At 41.0% G+C, this 25098-nt stretch overlaps 1 protein-coding gene and 1 long non-coding RNA gene across 4 annotated transcripts in view; one reads left to right on the top strand and one right to left on the bottom strand.

Annotated features, from left to right (window-relative positions):
• Positions 1 to 21091, top strand: part of LOC306982336 — a 284342-nt gene extending 263251 nt beyond the window's left edge. Inside the window, exon 3 of the long non-coding RNA XR_013794189.1 lies at positions 20957 to 21091. This is a non-coding gene — a long non-coding RNA (uncharacterized lncRNA). The remainder of the gene's footprint in view (positions 1 to 20956) is intronic.
• camk1b (calcium/calmodulin-dependent protein kinase Ib) overlaps positions 1 to 25098 on the bottom strand; it is a 67615-nt gene that overhangs the window by 10661 nt on the left and 31856 nt on the right. For all 3 annotated transcript variants that reach the window (XM_079582216.1, XM_079582217.1, XM_079582215.1), the window contains exon 3: positions 10969 to 11100. In XM_079582216.1, the coding sequence (XP_079438342.1) occupies positions 10969 to 11100 (132 nt within the window). The remainder of the gene's footprint in view (positions 1 to 10968; positions 11101 to 25098) is intronic.

Here is a 25098-nt window from a genome sequence, read left to right as displayed (position 1 = left end):
TTGGATATCTGTAATATACTGGAAAAAAATGCAATAACGGGTATCGGCTACAAATATCCGATACCAGTTTGGCTCTCACCGCTTTGACTGACTAAATCTGAGTGAATATGCTGCATGTCATTTTGAAGGGCAGAACCTGGAGAATTCAATCGCTGGGTTAGTTTTGATTGTCGCGCAAAATACAGCGGCTAGCAACAACACGCTAAAGCTAGTGGCAGCATGCTAATGCTAATCAAGGCTGGGTCAGAAACTAAAGATAGAAATACTTAGCTATCTCCATTAGTTTATTACTAGAACTTGATCTGTAACATCAAACGAAAAGACTTTATTGATTTTAAAGGAATAGGCCACCGTTTTTACATACTGAGATATGTTCTTACCTCAGCTTTGACGAGTTCTTTAGGACCTGTCTGGTCTTCACCCGTGCCTTCAGTCACGTAAACACAGTGTAGATAGCGCTAGCATTTAGCCTCTCAAGATAGAAGCTACCAAGCTCTTCCACGTTTTCCCTATTTAAATATGGTTACGTGAAGTGTTCCACTACAAAGTCTAATTACACAAAATTAAACAATGTGGATTTTCTAAGCGGATAAAAGGGGGAACTATATTGTAAGGCGTAATAATACCAGGAGTAGTTCGAAATCCGCACAGTAATCTTCACTTTACTGCGCAGTAATCTTCACTTTACTGTGCGGATGCAAAATTACTCCTGGTATTATTACGCCTTACAATATAGTCCCCCCTTTTATCCGCTTAGAAAATCCACATTGTTTAATTTTGTGTAATTATACTTTGTAGTGGAACACTTCACGTAACCATATTTAAATAGGGAAAACGTGGAAGAGCTTGGTAGCTTCTATCTTGACCTGTTTTGGAGCTATAGAGGAGAGAGGGAGAGGCTAAATGCTAACGCCGTCTGCGCTGTGTTTACGTGACTGAAGGCACAGGGGAAGATCACACAGGTCCTAAAGAACTCGTCAAAGCTAAGGTAAGAACATATCTCAGTATGTAAAAACGGTGGCCTATTCCTTTAAAATGACGTAAAGAGGACCTTTCACTTTTTCACTCAGAGAAAGCTACATTTAATATTGGATATGGGCAGACACTCAAACCCCCCTTATCGGTATCAGTAGCATCTCTACAGCTAATGCATCCAGTGGTTTATCTGCTGTTTGTCAAAACCACAGCACAAGAAAAGCAAAGCTCTGTTCAAAAACAGCTTCTTTTTCTGTCATTGAACTGGATGTGACGACATGGCCAACTGGCGATTGCTCGAGTTATGAGCAAAAATGCTCATAAACGCATCCTTGCAGATAACCTGCCTTAGAGAAGCTACGAATGAGTTTATAAATTAAAACTAGCTCCCTTTTCTCAGCGTGTGTTGTGCTGCATTTTAAAAGAACTATTTCATATCTTACAAACTCAAAGCATATGGGACCAATAGTGTGTTAGGAATCTGGACTTAGCGTTTCACAGGCGTTTTTAAATGAGGGAAGACAGGTGAACAGACGGCATTGTGGGTAATTGGTGTCTGCGGTTGTTCATGTGTGGCCTCTGGACCTGAACTCTTCTTCATTAGAGTCTTTCTTTAGTTTATTACTGACAGTAAACCGCGCTTCACACCTGAGACACTTCTCATGCTGTATCTGTGAGGCGAGCTGCAGCACAGTCAGAATTACACAGTCAAAGTACTCAAATAATCAAGTATTCGAAGCAGAAAGTACAAATCCGTTTAAATAAATGAATGATGACTTTGCAGCTTCAAAAACTCACGCGGCTCTAGCTTGTTAGCAATGTTCCCTGTCGCTAAACCGAAGAGACTTGTAAGAGAACAAGATCTAATTTTGTGTTGAAATTCAAACGTGATTTATCGTCGTACTGACTACTCGACATCGTCAGCTCACACTCCCTTCGATAATCTCCCTGAAACAGAAATAGGAGCTTGTGGCCGAGTAAATATTTGGCCTGCGTCACGAGACAGGAGCAGGATTACTGCAATGACAGCAGTTTACAGAAGAGATCCAGCTACGACAAGGCTTTCCTCAAAACAACACGAGGTAATATTAAACACACGGAGCATTACACAGTGCAGAAGTCGGACCCTGGAGGCAGCTGTAAACACTTGGATCATAAAAACTGGGCAATTATTTTCAAAAGGTAATAAATATGAATGTGGCTAAGCACCTTTAAAAGTGACAATGCAAATTACAATAGGATTAGTGCCAACAAACTGTAATTTTGAATGATGGCAATAAGAAAATGGGAATATTTTGGGGTAAATTACTATGTCGTCTACAAACTAAATATTCAGTTTCCAGCGGTGTTATGTTTAGAACCTCATTTATTCATTCAACACGAAAAGCCACAACAATCCAGCAAACACAACTGTAGCAAAAATACGTTCCATGCCAAGAAGAACAGGAGTTTTCTGTTTAGACTTATACTTAAATAGAAGAATATTTGAATGACATGTTAGATCAGGGGTGTCAAACTCATTTTGGGTCGCGTCCCACATATAGAGAACTTTTTTCGCCAATAAATGAATAATAATAAGCTGTGATTTGGTCAAAGCCCCAACTTGACTGTAGCTTCATTAATAACAACGTCTTACGCTTGTATTGCACTTTACAAGCCTGTGTCACAAGTTCTTCAAAGTACTACATAGTAGTCATTATTCATTCACTCCACACTCAGTGGTGGTAAGCTGTTATTGAAGCCACAGCCACCCTGGGGCAGACTGTCCATTTACCAAGTGGCTTTATAATGTGTTGTTCATATCCTGAGCTCTTAGTATGTCAGTGCCCTCTGCTGGACACGTGTGGAACTCTTTGCTTATTTTAGATTGAATGCCCCCTAGTGGCTGGAATGAGTAATCTGGTTATTCAGGAATGGGCTGGAGACCTACCTTTTTTTCCCCTACATACTCTGGAATTTATGCTCTACAGGGCAGGGGCCTGATTAAATCATCTCCGTATGCTTGACACCCCTGTGTTAGATGGTTTTCTAGAGAGTTCCATGGTTGTACACCAGATACTGAAACGCACATCTGTTTGAGGGCATTTCCTGCAAAAATGTTTAAAGTCAGTATTTCTCCTGCTCACTATTTATTTATTTATTTATTTTGGGGGGGGCGACGGTTGCGCAGATGGTAGAGCGGGTCGTCTAGTGATCGGAAGGTCATGGGTTCAAATCCCAGCTTGCTCACATGCCTTGGGCAAGACACTTCCCCCTCCTTGCCTCCAGTGTCCATGTACACTGTACGGTGTATGTGGTTCCTTACTGTAAAGCGCTTTGGGCCTGATTACGTTAGAAAAGCGCTATATAAGTTGAGTCCATTTAACATATTTACAGTAAAAAGGGTTTGCGGTAACAGGCAGTGTCTTGTTTGTAAAGTAACCAAGTACTTCGATGTGAGTCGTCCTGACCTCAGACACAGTCCCGCAGTATCAGAAAGAGGAAGGGAGAAGCACTTCCTGGACATCCACAGAGTGGGATTAAAGTCCTGTAGTACTGTTGTTAGTAGTAGTAGTAGTTCTCCTGGAGCAACTCCATTAGTTATTCTTACAGCCCTTTATTAAAGTAGTAATTTAAGAATTACCCCATATCAAATATGGCAAAATAAATGAGCCATATAGCATTCTCATGTCCTTGAAATTTAACATAACTTGACTCAAAATAACAATGTTTTTGCGAATTGTATTTCTTACATAAGCTATTTGTAACTTCCACTAAAAACCTAAATCCTGACACTCTTGACCCTCCAACGGCTGCAAGTCTATGTGGCAAATGTAAATATTCCAAGATTACGTCGCAGAGTCAGCAGACAGTTACTGAGACTGTTGATGATAAAAATTTTAACATGGTAAAAGTACATTGGGCATAAATACACAGTAGGATGCTGTGTTAAATATGCTGCATAAGTGAGGCTTAAAATGCTGATATTTCAAATGTGAGATAATGTATCTAAAGGACAGTGACTTTGAGGAACCAGAGGATGGAAGCAGTGACGGGATATATCTTTGGGATCCATTTCAAAGAGCCATTTTTTTTTTTTTTAAATAACATTTTCAATAACGTCAGTCAGATAGCTCACAATATCTAAGGCATGATCGATGAAAGGCACTTTTTTATTTAAATAATCTAAAATTGCAAAGGGATTGATAAATGTGTTAAAATAACGTTTGTGAATCACATCTTGCACCACAACTAATAAAAAGAGGCTGTAACTGTGCATTCAGCTTCGACTTCAGCACTAAAGCTTTCACTTGTGTGGCCTGCTCCGTCGTCAAGCTGATTGTTGTGTCCGCTCGGGGGAGTTCTGGGTAAAATCGACTCAATAAAGACCTTGCCCTTTTCACAATTGAGATCCTGTTTGAACCTTCACCTTAAAAGAGTAAAATACTGATCCCCAAAAAAGTGTACAACCGACCACCTCTGCTTAGAAGTTCATGAGAAGTTAAAACTCGGTCCAACCAGACCAGACTTAAATCACGGCAAACACAAACACACTGCAGCATCTGGGCCACAGAGGTATTATAAATATCCTTATTATAAATATTCACACCATGGCCGTGCTCATCAGCGGAACAATTCAACTCGTGCGCAATTTGGAAAAGCTGGGAGATCATTTGTAGGGATTTTGGGAAAGTATTTCATTACAATTCTTAAGAGAAATATGGCAAGACATTGTGATTTGTGTTGTGAAATCCAGACCGAGTTTGTGGAGCATATCACACATGTCCAGGAGCATTAACACTACAGAGAAAAGAGAAAAATGAACTTCTGAACTAATATAGGAATTCCAAGGATTTCAGGAAATGTTTATAGAAGCATAAACTACAGGGTTCGCAACATTTCACCCCAAATATGAGCGTTCATACTTCCCTTTTTAAATTTGTCCTTAGTACTAAGCAGTACTAAGTAACGTGTTTACCTTAATAAATCCTTTTCGTAGTCCCTGTAGGGGTAGTACAAGTGTTTATGGGATGATTAGAGGGTCCTTCATCTCCGCCTGGTGTCTCTGGCCAGAAAACCATGTTTGCAACTTGACTGCCACCGGACCGGAGCAACCAATGCACACTAATAGAATCATGAAGAAGAAGCTAACATGCTAACGGGCAAAGCTAACTGCCGGCTAGCGTCACTTTAAACAGTATTTACAGCCAAGTTTGAGTGAAAAAAATTATTTCCCTTGTGTAATTGCATGTACAATATCCCTCTGTCCCTTCGCCTTTCTTGTCAGCGTAATATTTACTCTCCAAGACAATTAATAAGCTAAAAAATCACAACTTGCTACGACACCTGCAGTTGCACTTATGGCCACTAGGGGCAAGAGTTACTTACTGCTTTAAAGACATGGTTGAATACATGGGGCTGCATTGATCATAGAGGGCAAGTGGAAAGTTGTCAAAGAATAATTGACAAACTACCACCATTTGGACCAATCTAGCATTTCAGATCAGTAATGGGACCCTGATGGCAAGTACTGGGAGTCATGGTCTGGTGAGGGAAACATGTTATTCTAAAGAAATCCCTTTTATTCCACTCTTTTTGGATATTTGTGCTGTAATATAGACAAACAAAACATACCCAAATAAAGCCAATGCTGAGAGTTCACTGCCTATGGGCGCCTCATGTGAAAGCTTGCTGGGTGGCACGAGACGTTATTTGCAAGTTGTAAAGCCCGATTTAGGAGTTGAGCTTTATATGTGGCCTCCAGCAGCGGCAAAGTGCAGTCAGTGGTCCTGCTGCTGAGCGAACCACTTTGCTCAAAGTCTTTGCTTTCCAAGTGAGATTACCAAACCAAACGGTAACACAACGGGTTAGAACACTCTCAATTACGCAATAGAAGAAGCTTAAAAACACTCGCTAATGGCCCCGATCGATAGACTAATTATAGCCTTATTTATTACAGAAACCATAACAAAGTGGGGGGAGGCACCAGAGGTTTCGTCCTCTAATGGACTTTCCATTGAAACACTTTTGTCTCCTTTTATTAAACACCAAACTTGTCATTTACTATTGATATGTTCTATTTTGTCTCTGTTTTGTTTGTCTTTGTCAACTGTAGCACTTTGGGATGTGTTCTTCACATGTAAAGTGCAATACAAATAAAATTTATTATTATTATTATTATTATTATTATTATTTGGACCTCCATGTGTTTGTCTTAAGGCAAGACACTGCAGGTGAATAGGGAAAAAAATTATATTTACAGATATCAATTTGAAACTCTTGCTGTAGATCACTGGCATAAATGTGAGAAAAAAATACATTGCAAGTTTTCTGTCATTTTATCTTTTCATATAAGAACAAGGTGTTTCATGCCTAAAAATGCCCCAAATTTCCCATCTTTTCGGCGACGAAATCTGAATAATGGATAGAGCTACATTCAAATTTATGGTTTAATTTTATTGATGAATGAGTTTCCAAGACTTTTTCACAGGGGATTTTGGATTTCTTATTTAGTTTTAAAATAAGCTGTTTTTTAGTGGAAAAATTTGTAAAAACTGAATTTTTGCCTTATTTTTTGACATTCAAAACTCAATAAATGGGGCTTAGGGATTAAATAGTAAAAAATCCCTCTGAAATTTTTTTCCAAATATTGCTCAGTCCAAGGCTGGAAAATTTGAAGTCTTTAGGTCCGACTGACGTGGACATAGTGTCGCCACAATGACAGAAAAATGTGTTTTGAGAAAAAGGCCCTTGAAATTGTGTTCTCCCATGTAAGTCTATGGGAGAACATTGAATCAGCGCAATATTTAAACATGTCATTGTGAAGATTAGGCGTATTTTCTGTTTCCGGGTGAAAGCTTATATGTTCAGAGACCAATTTGGCCCAAACCTGAAAACTGAAAAAAAAAGAGTTTTGCCTGTAGTGTCTCCCCTTAACACAAGGTTTTGTCATTTTCTCGTTTTTATTGTTGCCTCATTTTAGGCAGTATAATGGAGCTGGCTCCAAAACCCCTGTCAAAATTGCTAGCATGATCGCGCTTCTTAGCCTGCACTGAACGCTTTGAAGCGCCCTCAGTCCATTGCTATTGTATCCGATCCCAACCTCCAAACCCAAAGCATAACCATAACCTACTTTAATACTCTCCACTGGTGCCTCAGACCCCCAAGTCCTCACCTCTAAAGTCAGCTCTAAGCTCAACCCTGAGGAGAAAACAGCAATGAGGTACCTCCTGCTTGTGGAGGCGCCAAGAACATTGGTACCCAGAAGCCTCGGGCTGACCCTCTGTTATTCATACACATTTTGAACATTGGACCATGGAGGCTTCGGACGTGATCATCCGTGGCCGCTCCCACATATGCTTACTGTGTACATTTTGTATCAGACTTGAGACTTACTAACTGGCTGCAACATAATTGATACAAATCATACAAACCTGGACTCAAAACCTCACTTTTTCAGGCAGTATTCCTTTCTGTTCGCTAGCGGCTGCAGGTCTTGTGAAGCCCAGGAATCGTGAGGTCTATAAATAACTTGCTTTTAGATCCGCCGCTTTCACTGTAAGCTGTGATTCCACACGTGAACACATCTGAACAGAGCTGATAATTACTGCCTGCCACCTTTGTTCCACAGAAGAGAGATGGCAACAATGGCAGGTTGGTTTGAGTACAGCTGTGCGGAGGCAGGTAGCACTCTGTCTGGATAATGTTTTTTAGATTTGCATCTGGGTACCAATTATTTTGACAACCCTTTGACAGACCCATTTAGATCTATTAAACAATTGACAACAATTTCTACGGACTGGTCCATATTATGAGATTTCTCCAATCATTATGTTTTCACGCTACTTATTTTAGTTTAGAGTGAGCCGTTTTAATCCTTGGCGTAACAAAGTGCGAGTGTAATGCCCGACACCATTGCCTGCAAAAAGTAAATTTACGTGGCATTTTTAAAAACTCAAACTACCATTTAGCTTTTGAGATGCTAACAACATACTAAAATGATTGGCTGAGCTAAGCTAAACGGCTTTTTGCTAACTGAACACACATAACTCAACTCATACACTTTTATGAAGGCCGAAAGGTTCATTTAGTGATTTCCACGGCAAATAGTGCCCAAAAGTTTGTGCATTTCTTGGCAACGTTTCTTGTGATTCCAGGCAGTGTGGCTAGGCTAGTAGCAGCAAGGCTAGCTACTCAGTTGAAAGTCGGACTCCTGTTAACTTTATGAGTGATTCCCCCAACTTCTCTCGCAGGGACGAGGACATGGTGTCCTCTACTACTACGTGCGGAGTGATATGAAAGACCTTTATTATAAGCACGAACTCCATTGCCATTGGCAGCGGTCATTATTTTTTTCAGAGGTTCTATCAGAAAATAACTACCGGTAGAATGTTGGAAATTCCCATGCATGTCAATGGAGCGTTCTACTTGCATTGTGAAGAGCCGTATAATAATAATCGGTGATAAAAGACCGTTTGTATTTGATGACATGACAATCCCCACTTTCCCACATAAAAAGCACATGAACACAAACCAAACCAAACCAAACCAAACCAGGATCTTGCATGTCGGGAAAACGAGCTCCCCAGTCCACATGAACCAGCATATCTCTAGTCTGAGCAGATGGAGATTGACTGAACTTCGGATTTTTCAGTTCTCCTTCCATTTTGCGTTCTCCACATTTGAGGCGCTCCCTTCAGGACGTCGTCTGCGCTGTGCCCACTGCACCACTCAAAGGAGGAGCGGACCCTTTGTGGATTTGTGGAAGTGAAGGTAAAGCTACACTGCTCTGGGAACAAAGTTTTGCTCTCTGGACTCAAGATGTATTTTTGAAGATGCACGAATATTGCTGTTGCAACAAGGCACTTTAGAGTTTTCTTTTGAAATATATGATGAAATTTAATGAGTGCCAGTGAATGACCTTAAGTGGCCACATTAGGGTAATTTATCCAAATTATTTCTTTTGTAGACCTTGCTGTGTCGAAGTATTTTAACTGATTGATTGATATGTGTCCGGTTGGAGATGATGAGCGGTCGGCCATATTGTATTCCTCCCCCCTGTCATATACAGTTTACTGGGCTCATATGAGACGCGCTGGGCTGATAAAGTAATCCTGTAACAGATCTGCTGATGAAAATTTAACCATGTCTGAGCTGCCGCTAGTATTTCAGATGGACATTAGTGAACATACGGGGTTTATGGTTACAGCGACGGCACCGCTTTGTACAGCTGAAATCTGAAAACAGTCTAAGATTTGAGACAGGCTGCAACTGCGACCAAGTTCAAGTTTTAGGCTTTTTCAAATTTATTTTAACACAATACACAACAAAATGCCACTAAATCCAAGCTTAGTTTAAATAATGGCTACACTCTCGAAATGAAAGACTCAAATGGTACGCGAGAACAAAAAAGGTTGGGAACCACTGCTTAAAAGATGGACAAAGTGAAAAATTGCTACATCGTGGAATCGGGTCAGTGTCTCCCAGTGCGCCTCAGGTGCACCACGCGGCCAATTCAGTGGCTCTTCAGACCGTTCCATAGCAACAGAAATAACACTAACAATGACCCAGCGACTTTCTGACGACCCTCTGCTACTTTACAAAAGCCACGTGTTGTGTTTGAGGAGCACAAAATGTAGCTATTTTCTATTTTCTGTTATTTGAGAGAGGACTTTTATTGTAGACAGCCTAAGACCTATGCAAAATTCATGCGTCTAATCAATCTCTTGATGTCATAGCTGGGAAGGTGGTGGATTCTTTCGACATAGTGCTCACTAACAGAGATTTAGACAGAATTGAGAACAATGTTTGAGAGAAATTGGTCTATTGTGTAGATGGTCAAAAAAATGGGAGCAAAAACAAACGTGTTGTGTTTATAGTTTTGTTCAGTGTATTTTATGAGCAGATTTATAAGACATACTATATATTATATGGGCCTAGATCAATGGAATAGAATTGATAGCTACAGTTTTCCCCATTGAGTAAATGTTGAATAAATCCATTAACCTGTTACTTCTCTGACAGTAGTGGTGGGACAGCGGTTTTTAATGCCTTTTTAAGAGACTTTATAGAGACTTCAAAAGTTTTAAGTGACTTTTGAAGCAAAGTGTTGGATCAAGAACTACCCCTAGGTATTTAAATTCTGAGACCAGGTCAAGTTCTACTCCATTCAGAAAGACATTTGATCTGGTTACTTCGACAAGGCGTTTTGAGAAGTAAATGCATACAGTTTTTCTGGTGTTCAACATGAGGCATGTATCCTTGAGCCAGTCCTACACATAAGACAGTTCAGCTGTGAGATCCGCAGTTGCTTGGTGGATGGGTTTTGCTTGGGTGTAAATTACTGTGTCATCCGGGTACATCTGTCAGAAGACGTTTGGACATGAATTTGGTAGATAGTTGATGAAAAGAGAACAGAACCGGCCCTAGGATAGACCCCTGTGGGACACCAACTCCAGAATCTAGAAAGGGACATTTGACATCATCTACTACCACGTACCGTCTCCTGTGGGACAGATAAGATTTAAACCACAAAAGATAACAAAATCTGATGGTCAAAAGGCTTTCTTCAAAACCTAAGAAGACAGCCCCGACAAAAGGACTCTTGTCAGGCAAACCTTTTATGTTTCTGTTAACACGCACAGGGCACTATCGGTGGAGTGATGGGTCTGAAAACCGAATTGTAGTAGATGTGATGAAGGTTGGTCCTGGTTCAATTGATCCTGGGGTGTCCTAGAGACCACTGTGATTCAAAGTAAAGGCGGCATGCAACCTATTTTTAGAAACTAGAAGGTCTTGGCTTTCAAATGAGGAATCACACTGACAATACACTTTGGCATTTAGATATAATTGGATAGAATGTCTAGGAATACGGAAAAAGCATCGATCTCCATGTTTGTGTGTCGAGTTTAACCAGTTTGGTTCCTATTGACTTGTGACGTACAAGCAAACTTTAATGTTCCGCAGTGTGGCTTTACGGTTTCGGCACATCCCAGTATAATGTGCTGTACGTACTTGTGCAAGACGGCAATCTCGTTCTCAATGCTGGTCTCCTTTCCCTCCAGGGCCTTTTTGGGGATGCATTTAATGGCCACGAGTTTCTGGGTCCTCTTCTCCTCGGCCAGGACCACCTCAGAGAAGGCCCCCCTGAAACCAGAACAGAGGAAATCCACATTAGACATTCATTAGCCAGTCACAATTGATGTAGAACGCTTTTGAAGTGCTTTGTAGTGAAGGCTATTTGTAGCTTCTCTGGACAATATAACACAGGCGACAGCAGGTGGAACTGGGTGTTTTGAGCTTGTTAGATACAGACAGAATATGCAGGAGTAAGTAAAAATTACGCAGGACTAAGCAAAAATTCAGGGAAGAAAAAAGTTATTTATTTGTGATTTTCACAGTGCATGGTACTTTTGAAGGTCACAGCCTGAAAAGTGTGGGAACCCTTTGCTTGTACATGTTGCAAACACACATTTGAGCAGCGCTTTTGCTGAATCATTGCAATATTAGTTCCATCCATCCATTTTCTTCTGCTTTATCCGGGGCCGGGTCGCGGAGGCAGCAGCCTGAGCAGAGATGCCCAGACTTCACTATCCACGCACACCTCCTCCAGCTGTTCCGGGGGGACCCTGAGGCGACACCAGGCCAGCTCAGGGACATAGTCCTTCCAGCATGTCCTGTGCCCGGAACACCTCCCGAGGGAGGAAACCAGGAGGCACTCGAAACAGATGCCAGCCCGAAGGAAACTCATTTCGGCCGTCTGCATCAGTGATCTCGTCCTTTTTGTCATTACCCAGATCTCATGACCACAGGTGACGGTAGGAACGTAGATATACCGGTAAATTAAGAACTTTGCTCCCCAACTCATCTCCCTCTTCATCAAGTGCTGCAAGATCCATTTGAGTTAATGCACTGTTACGCGCCTTAATGCAACAACAGTGACTGGGTCTGTGTCACCTTCATGAACAGTGCACAGTCAAATTTAAAGCAGTACTAAGTAACTCTTCCCCCTAGAGGCCATAAGCGCAACTGCAGGTGTAGTAGAAAGTTGCGATTTCTTAACTTCTTAATTGTCTTGGAGAGTAAATACTACGCTGACAGGAAAGGCGAAGGGAGAGAGGGTTACTGTGCATCCAATTATACAATGGAAATATTTTTTTTCACTCAAACTTGGCTGTAAATACTGTTTAAAGTGACGTTAGCCCGCAGTTAGCTTTGCCCGTTATCATGTTAGCTTCTTCTTCGTGATTCTATTAGTGTGTATTGTTTTTTCCGGACTGGTGGCAGTGAAGTTGCAAACATGGTTTTCTGTCCAGAGACACCAGGGGGAGATGAAAGACCCGCCAATCATCCCATAAACACTTGTATTACCCCCACAGGGACTACGAAAAGGATTTATTAAGGTAAACACGTTACTTAGTACTGCTTTAAATTCAGTCCACTAAACACTGTAGGCTATATAGCTTTGTACCGTACTAGCATTTGACTATGAATATTGCAGAAAAAAACTTCTTGAGGAAAATGGTAAAACCAAACGACTACTGTCTTGAGTATTCTACAATGTAAATAAAACGGTGGAAATGGAAAAAGAAACATAAGTTTACGATTTTTTTTGCCGTGGGCCTGTGGTATTGAGATGGGTGTCGAGTTTTTTCGCAGTATCGAAATCGAGTTTCAAATTTTGTATTGAGACAACACTAATAAGGAGTCGGGCATTTCATGAAGTTATTCGTTTATTAATAAAATGTGAGCAAATGTATCAAACTTATGTCGGCCTAGTAATATTAATAATGTAATGTCAATAATCACATTTACAAGTAATTGAATGTACTTTGTTGAAACCGTTGTAAAATAGTAAATAGAGTTGTCAATTATCACATTGTTTACCCCCATATTGTGCTGGCCTAGTACGCACAGTTTTGCACAGTATTGGTCAAACTAAATGCAAAAGTATCACGGCTAAATTTACTCTTCGGGTTTAGGCGCCGACATACGGAGTCTAATCTCCACCAAACCGTAGCATTTTTCATCTCCAGTTTCCCCCATGACGACTTGACTAGCTGTAAATACTAACTTTAAAAGCAGGAATGTAACAGCGGAGTTTTCCCATGACCTAAATAAGAGCAGGGGTTGAGTCTGGCAGGGGTCCAGGCGTTTTGACACAAACCAACTGTGACTCGAGATGAGAAACAACAGCGCACGGAGACAGAGCGAGGGGAGCCGGGGACGTCCACAGGGGTGAGGAAGAATGTCCAAGATAAGGTCTAAAGAAACCCCCGAACTAACACAACAAACACAATGTCAACTTTTGAAATCCTCTGGAGCATAAATGTAAAATTTGCTTTTGTTCTAATTGTATATTTATTCGGTGGGATCAGAGCATGTTAATGAAAACGCTTAATTAAACATGCCTCATCAGGTGTCGGCTCAGGGTGTGCCAAAATATGATACCGATACTTCTGATGACGTCATGCATATTGATGACGCTGAAATTGGAACTTGTGCAATCGTGAAATGTGTGCAACAGTGTTTAACCTCTTAAACCCCGCCTTCTGGACTGGAGCTCGCAGCCTATAGGCCAGAGTGACGCCTGATTTCAAAGTTTGCATGTTCATCACCTTTTTGTCACCTGTTTTGTTGCTCTTTTCATTCTCATTACGTCTCGTTTTCGTCGCCATTCTGATTTTTGTTCAAGAAGCTTTTAGATTTGGGTAATGTCGAACTGGAGGAAAAACCCCGCCTGAAACGAACATGTTGAGCGGTTAAATCGGCTTGTTGCACAATGTGGCTACGCTAGTTCCTCTGAGCTGAAGCTGTGGGCGCTAGTACTTCCTGTTCGTGTTAATTTCCATTAAGATTAGCTCAGACCAGTGACTTTCTGGTAGAAATATTTCCATAGAGGAGACGTTTATGTTTGTAAGGATCAGCGAGTTTGTCTTGAAGCTAAAGGCTAATTTAAACTCTTAACTCCGGCCTGAACCGAGAGGATCTTTTTCCTCACGTCATCAGATTTTTTTTCCATCATTTTTTTGTTGGGTATTCAACTCATTTTCTTACAGCAGATTGTCCAGAAAAAGTGAAAAAATGGCAGTCGTAGGTAGCCGCTAGCATTAGCACGATGCTAACATGAAGCATTCTCCGTTATTTATATATTTATGGGCTGTTGAACCACATTGCTCCTCCCCACTATATTCATAATTCAGCATTTCTTAAAGTAGTTTTGGAATAATATATAATAATATATATAATCTATAATAGAAACCGCTATCTCAATGGCCGCCGCCTGGGCGCCGCCATGTTTATTTCCCATACCGGCTTTGAAGCTAAGCAGGGACGGGCCTGGTTAGGACTGGGATGGGAGACCGTTTGGGAACACCAGGAAGCCTGGCGAGAGTAGTGAGTGTGTGCGTGGTTGGTGGTGGGGGCTGATGTGCGCATAATTGTTCAGCAACTTTGAGCGTCTGGAAAAGCGCTATATAAGACTAATGCATTATTACTATTATTATTATTATTACATCCACGGCCGGCCCCCACGTGACGGTCCCACCAGCCGCGGGCATTGGCCACGGGTCCATATGGACCGCGGTGCTGCTGTCCGAGGACAACCCGCCGTCACAACAACGCGAGTGCACGACATCTGACTGCCGTGCGTGTGCGCGCATCCAAACAGGGCGGTGTGTGTGTGCGTGTGTGCGCGCGCGTGTGTGCGTGCGCGCGTGTATGCGTGCGCGCGTGTATGTGTGCGCGCGCGCATCCAAACAGGGCGATGTGTGTCATCGTCACTCACCGCTAACCTGCAGACGCTCCGCACAGGTACAGTTACATCCTCCAAAAGACTGCGCGTCTTTGTTTAAGTCTCTCCTGCAGTGACCGAGCCTGTGGTTCATTATAGATCCAGGCAGTATTCCGTCTCTAAAGCTTTGTCTCCGAAAAACAGTAGGCTACACGCAAAACATTGCCCAAAAGCCAATAATCAAACGCGCTGCTCCGACTGATATCCTCCGTGTGAGTAAAAGCGCAAATGAACCTACAACTTAACGAGCGCATGGCCTGCACTGCGTCGTTTTTTTCAGTTTTTTTCTTTTGCTGTTGTACCATTTGTTTTATATTTTGCTTTCACGTATTGTGAGCCCAGAGGTTCATTTTATTCTAAAGCAGCTTTGACAGCTTTGCCAATTTTATTGTAAGGTTATAAATACTGTCTAACAACGATCATTAGGCTATTTCAGTTCAAAACCAACTTTTCATTTTTTTGATTGTACACTACCGTGATGCACCAAACCACTGGTCCTGCACCGTGAACCAAACCGTTAGAGCTGAACCCCTAATATTTATCCATACTTATTCCACTGTCTCTTGAATTCTATTCCCTGAGTTTAGTGAACATATTGTCGTTGTAGTATATAACAAAAGAGTACGGGTGCATCAAACACTCCCATTGCAGATTGTTTGAAATTATTTTTTGCCTTCATTATTTTAAACATTTGTAGTGGCCATAGTTTTTGGAATGGGTTGGGAACCACTGGTCTACAGCTGAACTGTGTGACGGGTTGGACATTTCTTTGTAATCACTCATAATCTCATAATATCAAATGTGGAGACTAGCGAGGCCCGGCCGAAGGCCGGGTCTCAGCTAGTATATATATAACCATATATGGGTGATACCAGAGATGCCGTCTGTATCTATAGGTGAATCCTCCAGACAGGTGACTTTGACCATCAGCCTGGCTCCACATCTGGAGATGGGCCGGCGTGGTATTATTTTTTTATTGACCTTTATTTAACCAGGAGAGTCCCACTGAGATGAAGAATCTCTTTTTCAGGGGATTCCTGGCCCCAGAGGGGAATCTATTGTACATGTTTTTAGTGGTAGGGGAAACCGGAGTACCCGGAGGAAACCTACGCAGACACGGGGAGAACATGCAAACTCCACACAGAAAGGCCCCGTCCAGGTGGGAATCGAACACGGGACAAGTGGTACTGCGGTCGTCTGCTGCTCCTTACGGGTCGCCCCAGCAGCATCGAAGGATGGGTCAAATGCAGCAAACAAATATCCCTATGTGGACAATAAAGTCTACCTTAACCTCCTCACAGACATAGGAGGATCATGGAGGGTTAGTTTAAAAGCCTAAAGTCTCTTGTTTCACAGACAGAAAACACAGCTAAAATATCACTTTCTGGTCCAAAGTCATGTCCAAAAGTTGCAGATAATCTGTGAATAAAAACAAGTTTCCAATGATACTGACTATGATATTGACCATGATATAGACCAGGGGTGCCCAAAGTGGGGCCCGCCGAAACAATTCTGTTGGCCCGCCAGAGGGTGACCTACTTTTGCTCTCTTCCATTCATCCTCAATGGTAAATTTGGATGCAGTACACTTTTTGGCCACCAGAATCAAATTGTGAGCGCTGTTTCACTCCTTTCGCAAAAGTTAAGGAAACACTATTGTGGTGTAGAAAAAAATATTGAGGATGCGCTCACCAGGATCTCAATTTGTAAACTGATCAGTGCTCATCGAGGTTCCAGCGTGGGTCAAAAATATCTAAAATGAAAGAAAGTGGGAGCAAGGCACTCGACACACTGTTGTGGTGTCTTGGTGTTTATCACAGAGCGTTGTAGCATCAACTTTCCCAGTTTTCCAACTTTTATTGCAAAGGTTGTTGACATTAACAAAGGTACATGTTAAAAAAAATGACTTACAAAAGAATTTATGCTGAACTGACACTTTCAAAATGATCTAATGTTGCATTTTCTTTGGTTTGACAAATGAATGAGGTAAAGTCACTGCAGATACAGGTGTTTTTTTTTACATTTTGCACTACATTGCTACAATTGTTGATTTTGTTCTACTAAAACTAGACTTTTGCCATAGTTAACATTTGTTTTAGATAGAATCAAATGCAAATGTATTGGCTATCGAAAAATAAAACAAAGTAACTATTATTTGCAGTTATATGTGTTTCACGCTTGACATCGCCGTATTTGGCCCGCGACCCACACGCACTTTTTCATTTTGGCCCTCAGAGACAAAAAGTTTTGTGTCTCTGTCCTGCTACAAACAGAGAGGACGTTCATTCTCACTCAGTTGTGAACACTGAATAATGCGGTCGTTATCGCCGAGGGGGCCACGGACACAAGTGGGTGGGCACAGGCCCGTGTGGTATCAGTACTTTCGATGGCAGTACTTCAGGGAGCGTAGAATAAGTGTGTGGTTGTTTTACAAAGTACCAATGTTCAAAAACTTTAAAAAATCTTGTTGTCATCAAAAGCCATGAAATTATGAGGTATACAATTGGCTAACTGACATTCTTAACCCACAATCACAAACTCACTCCCATTTATCTCAGCGTCGTACCCAAGAACACGACATAAGAACGCACAGGCTGGAGCTGCGAGTGAGTTACTGATCTATAAACCACTGAGCCCAGGTCCTCCACTTTTTGTCAGAAGCGAAACTAATAAAACGTTTTGTAAAAGGATTTGTTTTCCCGTCACGCCTTTCCCCCTGAATTCCAAATACAAGGTTTTAACAGGCAAGCGGACAGTGTTTCCTGTTTATAGCGATAGTGCGTGGTCCCATCTGGTCCAGAGACGGACAGTGCCCCAGTGACTCTCTCCAATCTGGCACTGGTTCAAAAGTGAAGGAGGGACATTCCACTGGAGCCTCCGGGACTGGACCGAGTCCGTCTAAAAAAAAAAACGCCCTCAGCCTGACAGACCAAACTCTGGGCAGAAAATACAAAAGTGAAAGCTCCATCTGACGAGTTCAGCACAACAACAATTCCCTGAGAAGTGTATAAAACGACTACAACACACACTGACCATAGACATTTCTGATTTAATTGAATTCAGATTTTACGCACGGAAATGATCTTGATTTATTAATTGTCACGGTCGCTAAAAGTTCCCCCATGTTTACAAAAGCAGAAGTCACAGACAAGTGGGTTAGCAGATGATTTTATTCATAAGTTATTAACATAGTACAGAGGAATGCTTCTGTTCCTGTAAATGGTAAAAGTGGGAAGCAGCTTTGGGAACCGCTATTGACCGTTCTCGAGTTCCTCATTGAGTTGTTTGCAAATAATCTATCAATATTCAACACTAGTTTTCAGAAGTGTATCTGGCCCCAAAGGTGATTCAGAGAAACGTTTTTGGCTAACTTCCTGTTGGCTAGTGTAGGGTAAAGACTACTTTCTGTCAACATTTTGATGTGAATTAGAACTAAAACAAGAGTGCTGAAGATAACTGACGAAAACTTAAATAAAAGGTCAAGTAGTAAGTGCCATTTTAACATTTGTTAGCGTCAAATTAACGTTAGCCTTTAGCTTCAATGCTAAAACAGCTACAGCTATAAAACACAGAATCCACTAGTGAAATATTTACATCCGGAATAAAGTTTTTAACATGTTTAACATGTGATTATCCAATCATTATTATCCACCAAGGCACGGCCCACTCCCCATAGGAATAAAATATGACGGGAAACCGTTGCTACCCTCGGAAGTTAGCATCGTGCTGCTATGCCACGTGCCCCATTCATTATTTTTCCAATTTGAACCTGCTCCACCTGATCACACAGAAATATTACATTCACTTCGGATTTTCTTTTTCAATGCTTCTCTGACATAATTCATTGTGTCAGACATTTTAGTCGACTAAAATAAGACTAAATAAAAATGAAAAGGAGAGACTAAAATCATCCAAACTTCTATTGACCGTCTGAAAGAACCTCAGATCATGTAAAGTGCCAAAGGATCAGCTCTGAGCTTTGTTCATGTGGAGCAGCTCCATGAAGCAGAAGAGCTTTATTAAATATGATTATAATACATATTATAAAAACAAAGTCGACTAAATTGACATGCAATTTTAGTCGACTAAAACTAGACTAAAACTGAAAAGATTTTTTTGACTAAATCTCGACTAAAATTAAATTACATTTTAGTCAAAAGACTAAGACTAAAACTAAATTAAAATATGTTGTCAAAATTAACACTGTATTAGACCCTGCAAAAAGCAGGACACTTAAGCTAATACGATTAACATTTAGCTCAGAGGTCACTTTTACACACTGTTATCCAACTGAAATATTCATAGCTTCAGTACATTCAGTAGCGATTCCTAACCAGGGAAATGTGGCCGATGAACATGAACATCTGAATCTTTAAAAACCTCTATAGAAAAATACATTGAACAGAATACACTGCAGCAATCTGAAAAGTTTCCAGGGACTAGCTGACTTGCTAACCGTTTCTGCGGATACTCTGGAGCACCAGCCTTTTAGCTCAAACTTTGGAAATAGGAACAGAAACAAGGCTGACAGCAAATGTAAAATACAAGATAAAAACATTGATTTTACGTCAAGTCACAAAAAGGAAAATGCACCATCTGACTGAAGCGGTGGATGAGTTGTGAGCGCTCTGCTTTCGAGGCTGCATTAAGAACAGACCGGAGTATTATGTAAGAGCCAATCTGAGATTAAACAGATTACGGTTTAAGAGGAGCTTTATTTGATACAAGTGTGAGGTAACGACCAAGACGAGGAAACAGCTCCTGTTTTTAAACCCGCAACACCAGAAGTCGGAAGCTGACAAGGAAGTCTCACACAATTAGCAGAGTTTAACTAAAAAAAATAAATAGAAAATTGTTGGAGTCTGTGTAGGCTCTCAGTCTTACAGGAGTTGTCCATCTTCAATGAAGGTTATTGAGTGATCTTCTGTTCTCTGTAGTTTAAGTGTAGATAATATTGCAGACTAAAAATTGTGCTATACAATTAGATACAGGCGGAGTCGCTTGGTACTAGCGGTGAGGATAGTTGGCAGTTTGCACGGTGCAAGACACAAGTGGAGTTTGTTTATAGGCCGCAGCAGAGCATATAAACTGATTCTCCTGCAGCCACTTTTGACTGGCCAGCAGTCAAAGGAAGAGAGGCTCGATAATTCTGATTGCTGAACATGTCTATCACTCAAAACAGTGGGGCGCAGGGCAGGAAATAAAAACAAACAGTCAAGTTACTGCAGAAAGCTAAAACCTCACTGTCGATGGGATAAAGGCCACCCCGAACAATAGGATACTTTACAGATGGCAGCGCGCCATACGAAGGGGCGTGCGCCTACCCGAGGGGGAAGATAACCTCTCATTGGAATTACAATTTCTCACTCTTTTTAGCCGTTTTCTGGTGGACTATAAACATATTTATCACACACCACAAAAGTCAAGCCCAGTCTATGTGGATGTTCTTTCACAGCAAATTGTTCAGTAGAAGAAAAAATAATAAAAAATCACTCGTTAGCTAATGTAGCATGAACTAACATTAGCTTCGCTAGCTTCCTGGTTAGCATTGTCCTTTTTTTTATGCATTTATGTGAGCCCTTTTGGCTCCTCAGTGTTTAATTATGTTTTTTATGTAGTAGAAAAGTATATTCTTAATTCAACATTTGTTTAAGTAATAGTGAAAAAATGGGACAAAGTTCACCTTTTCTTTTCTTTGTTTGTCCCCTCTGGAACTGCCCATATATGGTCATGTTTGAAGCAGCCACACATGCTGGGTTTCAGGTGACATCACAGTGTTCTATTCACCTTATTCCGCCCACTTTTGCCACTTTTTGCTTTGTCTCGGCACTTCCGTTGTCCAGACACTTCCGGTCGAGCGTGAAGCCCGTTCATTTTAACGGAGAACGAGGGAAAATATTCTCCGCTCAAATCTGATGTTTAGTCGATTGATTTGTGTAAAATGGCCGATGTTCATTTGCACCAACATGTCAACTCTGCAGCGTTTCTCTGCGCGGCCAGAAAACGGCTTTGTTTTTGTGTAGTGACTGATTTTATGTGGACTTCTCCAGTCCCATGTTAACACATAGGAGAAAAGGGGCGGGCACAATTCATGGCGGCGCCCACGCGAGCCTCTGGAATAAGGTGAATAATATTTAATGAAGTGGGGCAGGTAAAATCATTTAGTTTTTGAGGAGATTTGTGGTGTTGTGCAGAGTGATCATGGCCCCAGTCAATGATATCAATGATTATTTTTGTAATTCATACATTTTCTTTTTAGATACTACTTGTGAAAGTGTAATGCTGTTAATAGGAAAAACTGGCTCCAGCCCCCACTGGGTTCTGTGACATCATCACATTCTAGAACCTGGAAACAACCAATTGCTGGGTTGCAGGTTCTAGAATGTGATGATGTCATCAGGCCCAGCGAGGGGCAGGAGCCAGTTTTTCCTATTTACAGCATTACACTTTCACAAGTCGTAGCTAAAAAGAAAATGTTTGAATTACAAAAATGATCATTAATATCATTCACTGGGTCCATGATCTCTCTGTACAAGACCAAATATTTCCTCAAAAACAAAATTATTTTTACTCCATACAATAGTATTGGCCTTTAGAACGCTGTGATGTCACCTGCAACCCAGCAATAGATACAGACGGCGTCTCTGGAATCACCCATATATGGTCATGTTTGAAAACAGTTAAGGGGGAAAACAATTTCGAAAAAATGTAATTTTTCTCTTATTATTCAAAAACTACTTTAACAAACGCTGAATTATGAATATAGTTTCTAGTAAATAAAGATACAAAGACATGGGGAGGAGCAAAGTGGTTCAACAGTCCATAAATACATGAATAACGGAGAATGCTAACTTGATGCTACATGTTAGCATCGGGCTAATGCCAACAGTTAGCTAGCGCTTGCTACAACTGCCTTTTTTCATTTCTACTACACAATCTGCTGTGAGAAAATATCCAAATGGGCCCGATTTACACTTGACTTTATTTGTATGTGATAAATAAGTTGATATTCCACCAGAAAATGGCACACAAAAAAATCCCCCTCGGCGAAGCCACGCCGCCTTCTATGACGAGATGCCGTCTGTATCTATAGATACAGACGGCATCTCTGGAATCGCCCATATATGGTCATGTTTGAAAACAGTTAAGGGGGAAAGCAATTGAGATAAAATCAAAAATTATTCAAAAACTACGGAATGAAAAAAATATATTTTCTACTAAATAAAGATACAAAGACATGGGGAGGAGCAAAGTCAAGAATAAATAGCATTAAACTTCACGCTAGCATTGTGCTAATGCTAACGGCTAGCCACGACTGACGTTTTTTCACTTCTACTGAACAATCCCATATGGAAAATATCCATATGAACCCGATTTACACTTGACTTTATTAATATGTGATAAAGAAGTTCATATTCCACCAGAAAATTGCTAAAAAGAGTGGAAAATTGTGTTTTCCCCCCCTCAGCAAAACCACGCCCCCTTCTATGACGCGATGCCGTCTGTATCTATAGGAGTGTTTTTGACATATTTCGTCATAATAAAGTCAAAGTGACATATTTGCTGGATCAAATTAGACAAGAAACATCAAAAATGTTAATGAGACTAAAACAATGAGTAATCACACAATATATTTTTGACACAGTTTGAAAGAACATCATATCATAAAATTTCACTGCCAGAGGAACGACCGAAGCTGAGAATATGATTAAAGATCTCTGAATACAATAATACACATGCTGCATGGGGAGATCGTAAATGCGCCGCTAACCGCTGTGTGCTAAGTCCCCCGCTGTGCTGTGATCCCTGGTCTATCCCTGGTCCATCCCCTGTGACTTTTTTTCTTGATCCTTGAGTCAACAGACGTGTTTACAGAAGCATCCCAAACAGGACGTCCTTATCCAGGGAGGAGGATATTCAAAACGGTGCCCACGAGACACAAACTTTACTTTATCTTCCTCCTCCTCTACAGCGGAACAATTACGTGTTTGCATTTCTCTCGAGCGATTTAGCCGACACCCTTACGCTGGAACAATCCTGTGGTTTGTTTTTCCCCCTCAATGATTTCTGTTTATATTAGGAATGGAAGAACAGGGTTATGTCTCTGTAGCTTTGCAATGATATAAAAATAAATAAATAAATACTTCACTAGAGACAGTGCACCAATTCCGACAGTAAACCTTGTCCCAGTTTTCATTTGGTGTCGATCAGAGCAACAGATACAGACGGCATCTCGTCATAGAAGGGGGCGTGGCCTCGTCAAGAGGAAAATAGAATCTTTTGGGAAACACACTTTTCCGCTCTTTTTAGCCATTTTCTGGTGGAATATCAACTTATTTATCACATACAAGTAAAGTCAAGCGTAAATCGGGTCCATATTGATGTTTTCTCACAGCAGATTGTTCAGTAGAAGTGAAAAAACGGCAGTTGTAGCAAGCGCTAGCTAACGTTAGCATTAGCCCGATGCTAACATGTAGCATCATGTTAGCATTCTCCGTTTTTTTTTATGTATTTATGGGCTGTTGAACTACTTTGCTCCTCTCCATGTCTTTGTATCTTTATTTAGTCGAAAACTATATTCATAATTCAGCATTTGATAAAGTAGTTTTTCATTAAGGCGAGACACTGCAGGTGAATAGGGGGAAAAAAAATAAATGTAGAGATATCAATTTGAAACGTTTGCTGAACATTACAGATATAAATGTGAGAAAAAAATGTATTGCACTTTTTCTGTCATTTTATGTTTTCACATAAAAATAAGGCATTTTGAGCATTAAAATGGCCAAAAAATTGTCTATATTTTGGGCAACGAAATCAAAATAATGAATTGAGCCAGATTCAATTTGATGGTTTTATTTTATTGACATATTAGTAACTAAGATTTTTTTTGGGATATTTTGTTTAGTTTTTCAATAAACTAATCATCAGTGAAAAAATCTGTAAAAACTCAAATTCTGCCTGTTTTTTTGGTTTCAAAGCTGAATAAATCAGGCTAGGAATTAGATATTAAAAAATCCCTCTGAAAAAACCTTCAAAATATTGTTATGTCTCAGACTGGAAAGTTTGGAGTCTGTGGGAGCTTCTATAAGGGCTCAGGCTCTGCCCGAGTGCAGCTTCTCTCATTCAGAGAAAACCAGCCCAGAAGTTTTGTAGCGAGTGCTCATGCGCGGCCCGTTCTCCGACTTTTCCGCACCAGCGTCTCGTAGGAGGAAAAATACCATATTTGGGTGAAAGCGTCATCACGGGGCCCCTTAGCAGGACACGTGGATGTAAAATCTGTCAATATTTATGAATGAAAACCCGCTTGAAAGACGGACTTTCTACGCAGCGCATCAGCTACTTCCGGGTTGCCCCCACCTCACAGACAAAACATCATAAAATAAACATCATGCGGGTGAGTTTTGTCATTTTTATATCTGACATGAAAACTAAGATGTAAAGGGAGGAAAATAGATAAAAATCTCCACTTCGACCACTGCGTGAAAAATCAATACTTTCACCTGCCGTGTCTCGCCTTAATTAGAGAAAGTTTCGAATTTTTCAAAATTGTTTTCCCCCTTAACTGTTTTCAAACATGACCATATATGGGCGATTCCGGAGATGCCGTCTGTATGTATAACACACGACCAAGGTTAAGAAGATCACTCGGTTTCCGGTAGGTTTTTTTTTTTGGATGGAATGTCTGCGCAACAATGGAGACAGAACCATTAGTAGTGAAAACCTCCCAAACACCCTATAAACAATTGGTTCCTGGAGCGTCCTAGGGGCCACTGTGATGGAAAGTAAAGGTGCCTTTAGTTTCCATCACAGTGGCCTCTATAACACTCCAGGATGAATGTTTTTTTTTGGGAGGGGTTTCAGAAAGGTTTTCACTGCTGATAGAACCATCTCAATTGGTTACGCATACATACCATCCAGAAAACCTACCAGAAACTGAAAAAAACAATTGATCCTGGAGTTGATCCCGTTTCGAGAGATTTGTGTATCGGCCCATAGTGACTTAGAAAAGGCTACGCTCGGTCTGGGAATCAAACCCGGAGCAACAGTCTAAACACGCGGCTTTTATTCTGAAAAGGTTTAAAAATAGAGGGGGCCGTAATGGAGACATGGGAGAGATTGAAGCTTGGGAAGTGCAAATATTTATGTTGAGAGCGGAGGCTACAGAAGCCGGTTTGGATTGACAAAGTGGGCGCAAAGCCAGGGTTAACAGCTTCACGAGGAGGAAGAAGTGGACGAGTACTCGACTTGTACTCGTCGTGAGAAAGGGAAAGCAGTCGTTTTGGAAAATAGTTTCTTCGGTCCTTGCGTTTTGTCTTCGCGTGGACATCGCCAAATGAAAAAGTCAAAAGAACA

This window comes from Gobius niger (assembly GCF_951799975.1).
Source record: "Gobius niger genome assembly, chromosome: 24".
In the NCBI taxonomy this organism is placed as follows: domain Eukaryota; kingdom Metazoa; phylum Chordata; class Actinopteri; order Gobiiformes; family Gobiidae; genus Gobius; species Gobius niger.
This window is presented reverse-complemented; position numbering and strand designations above follow the sequence as displayed.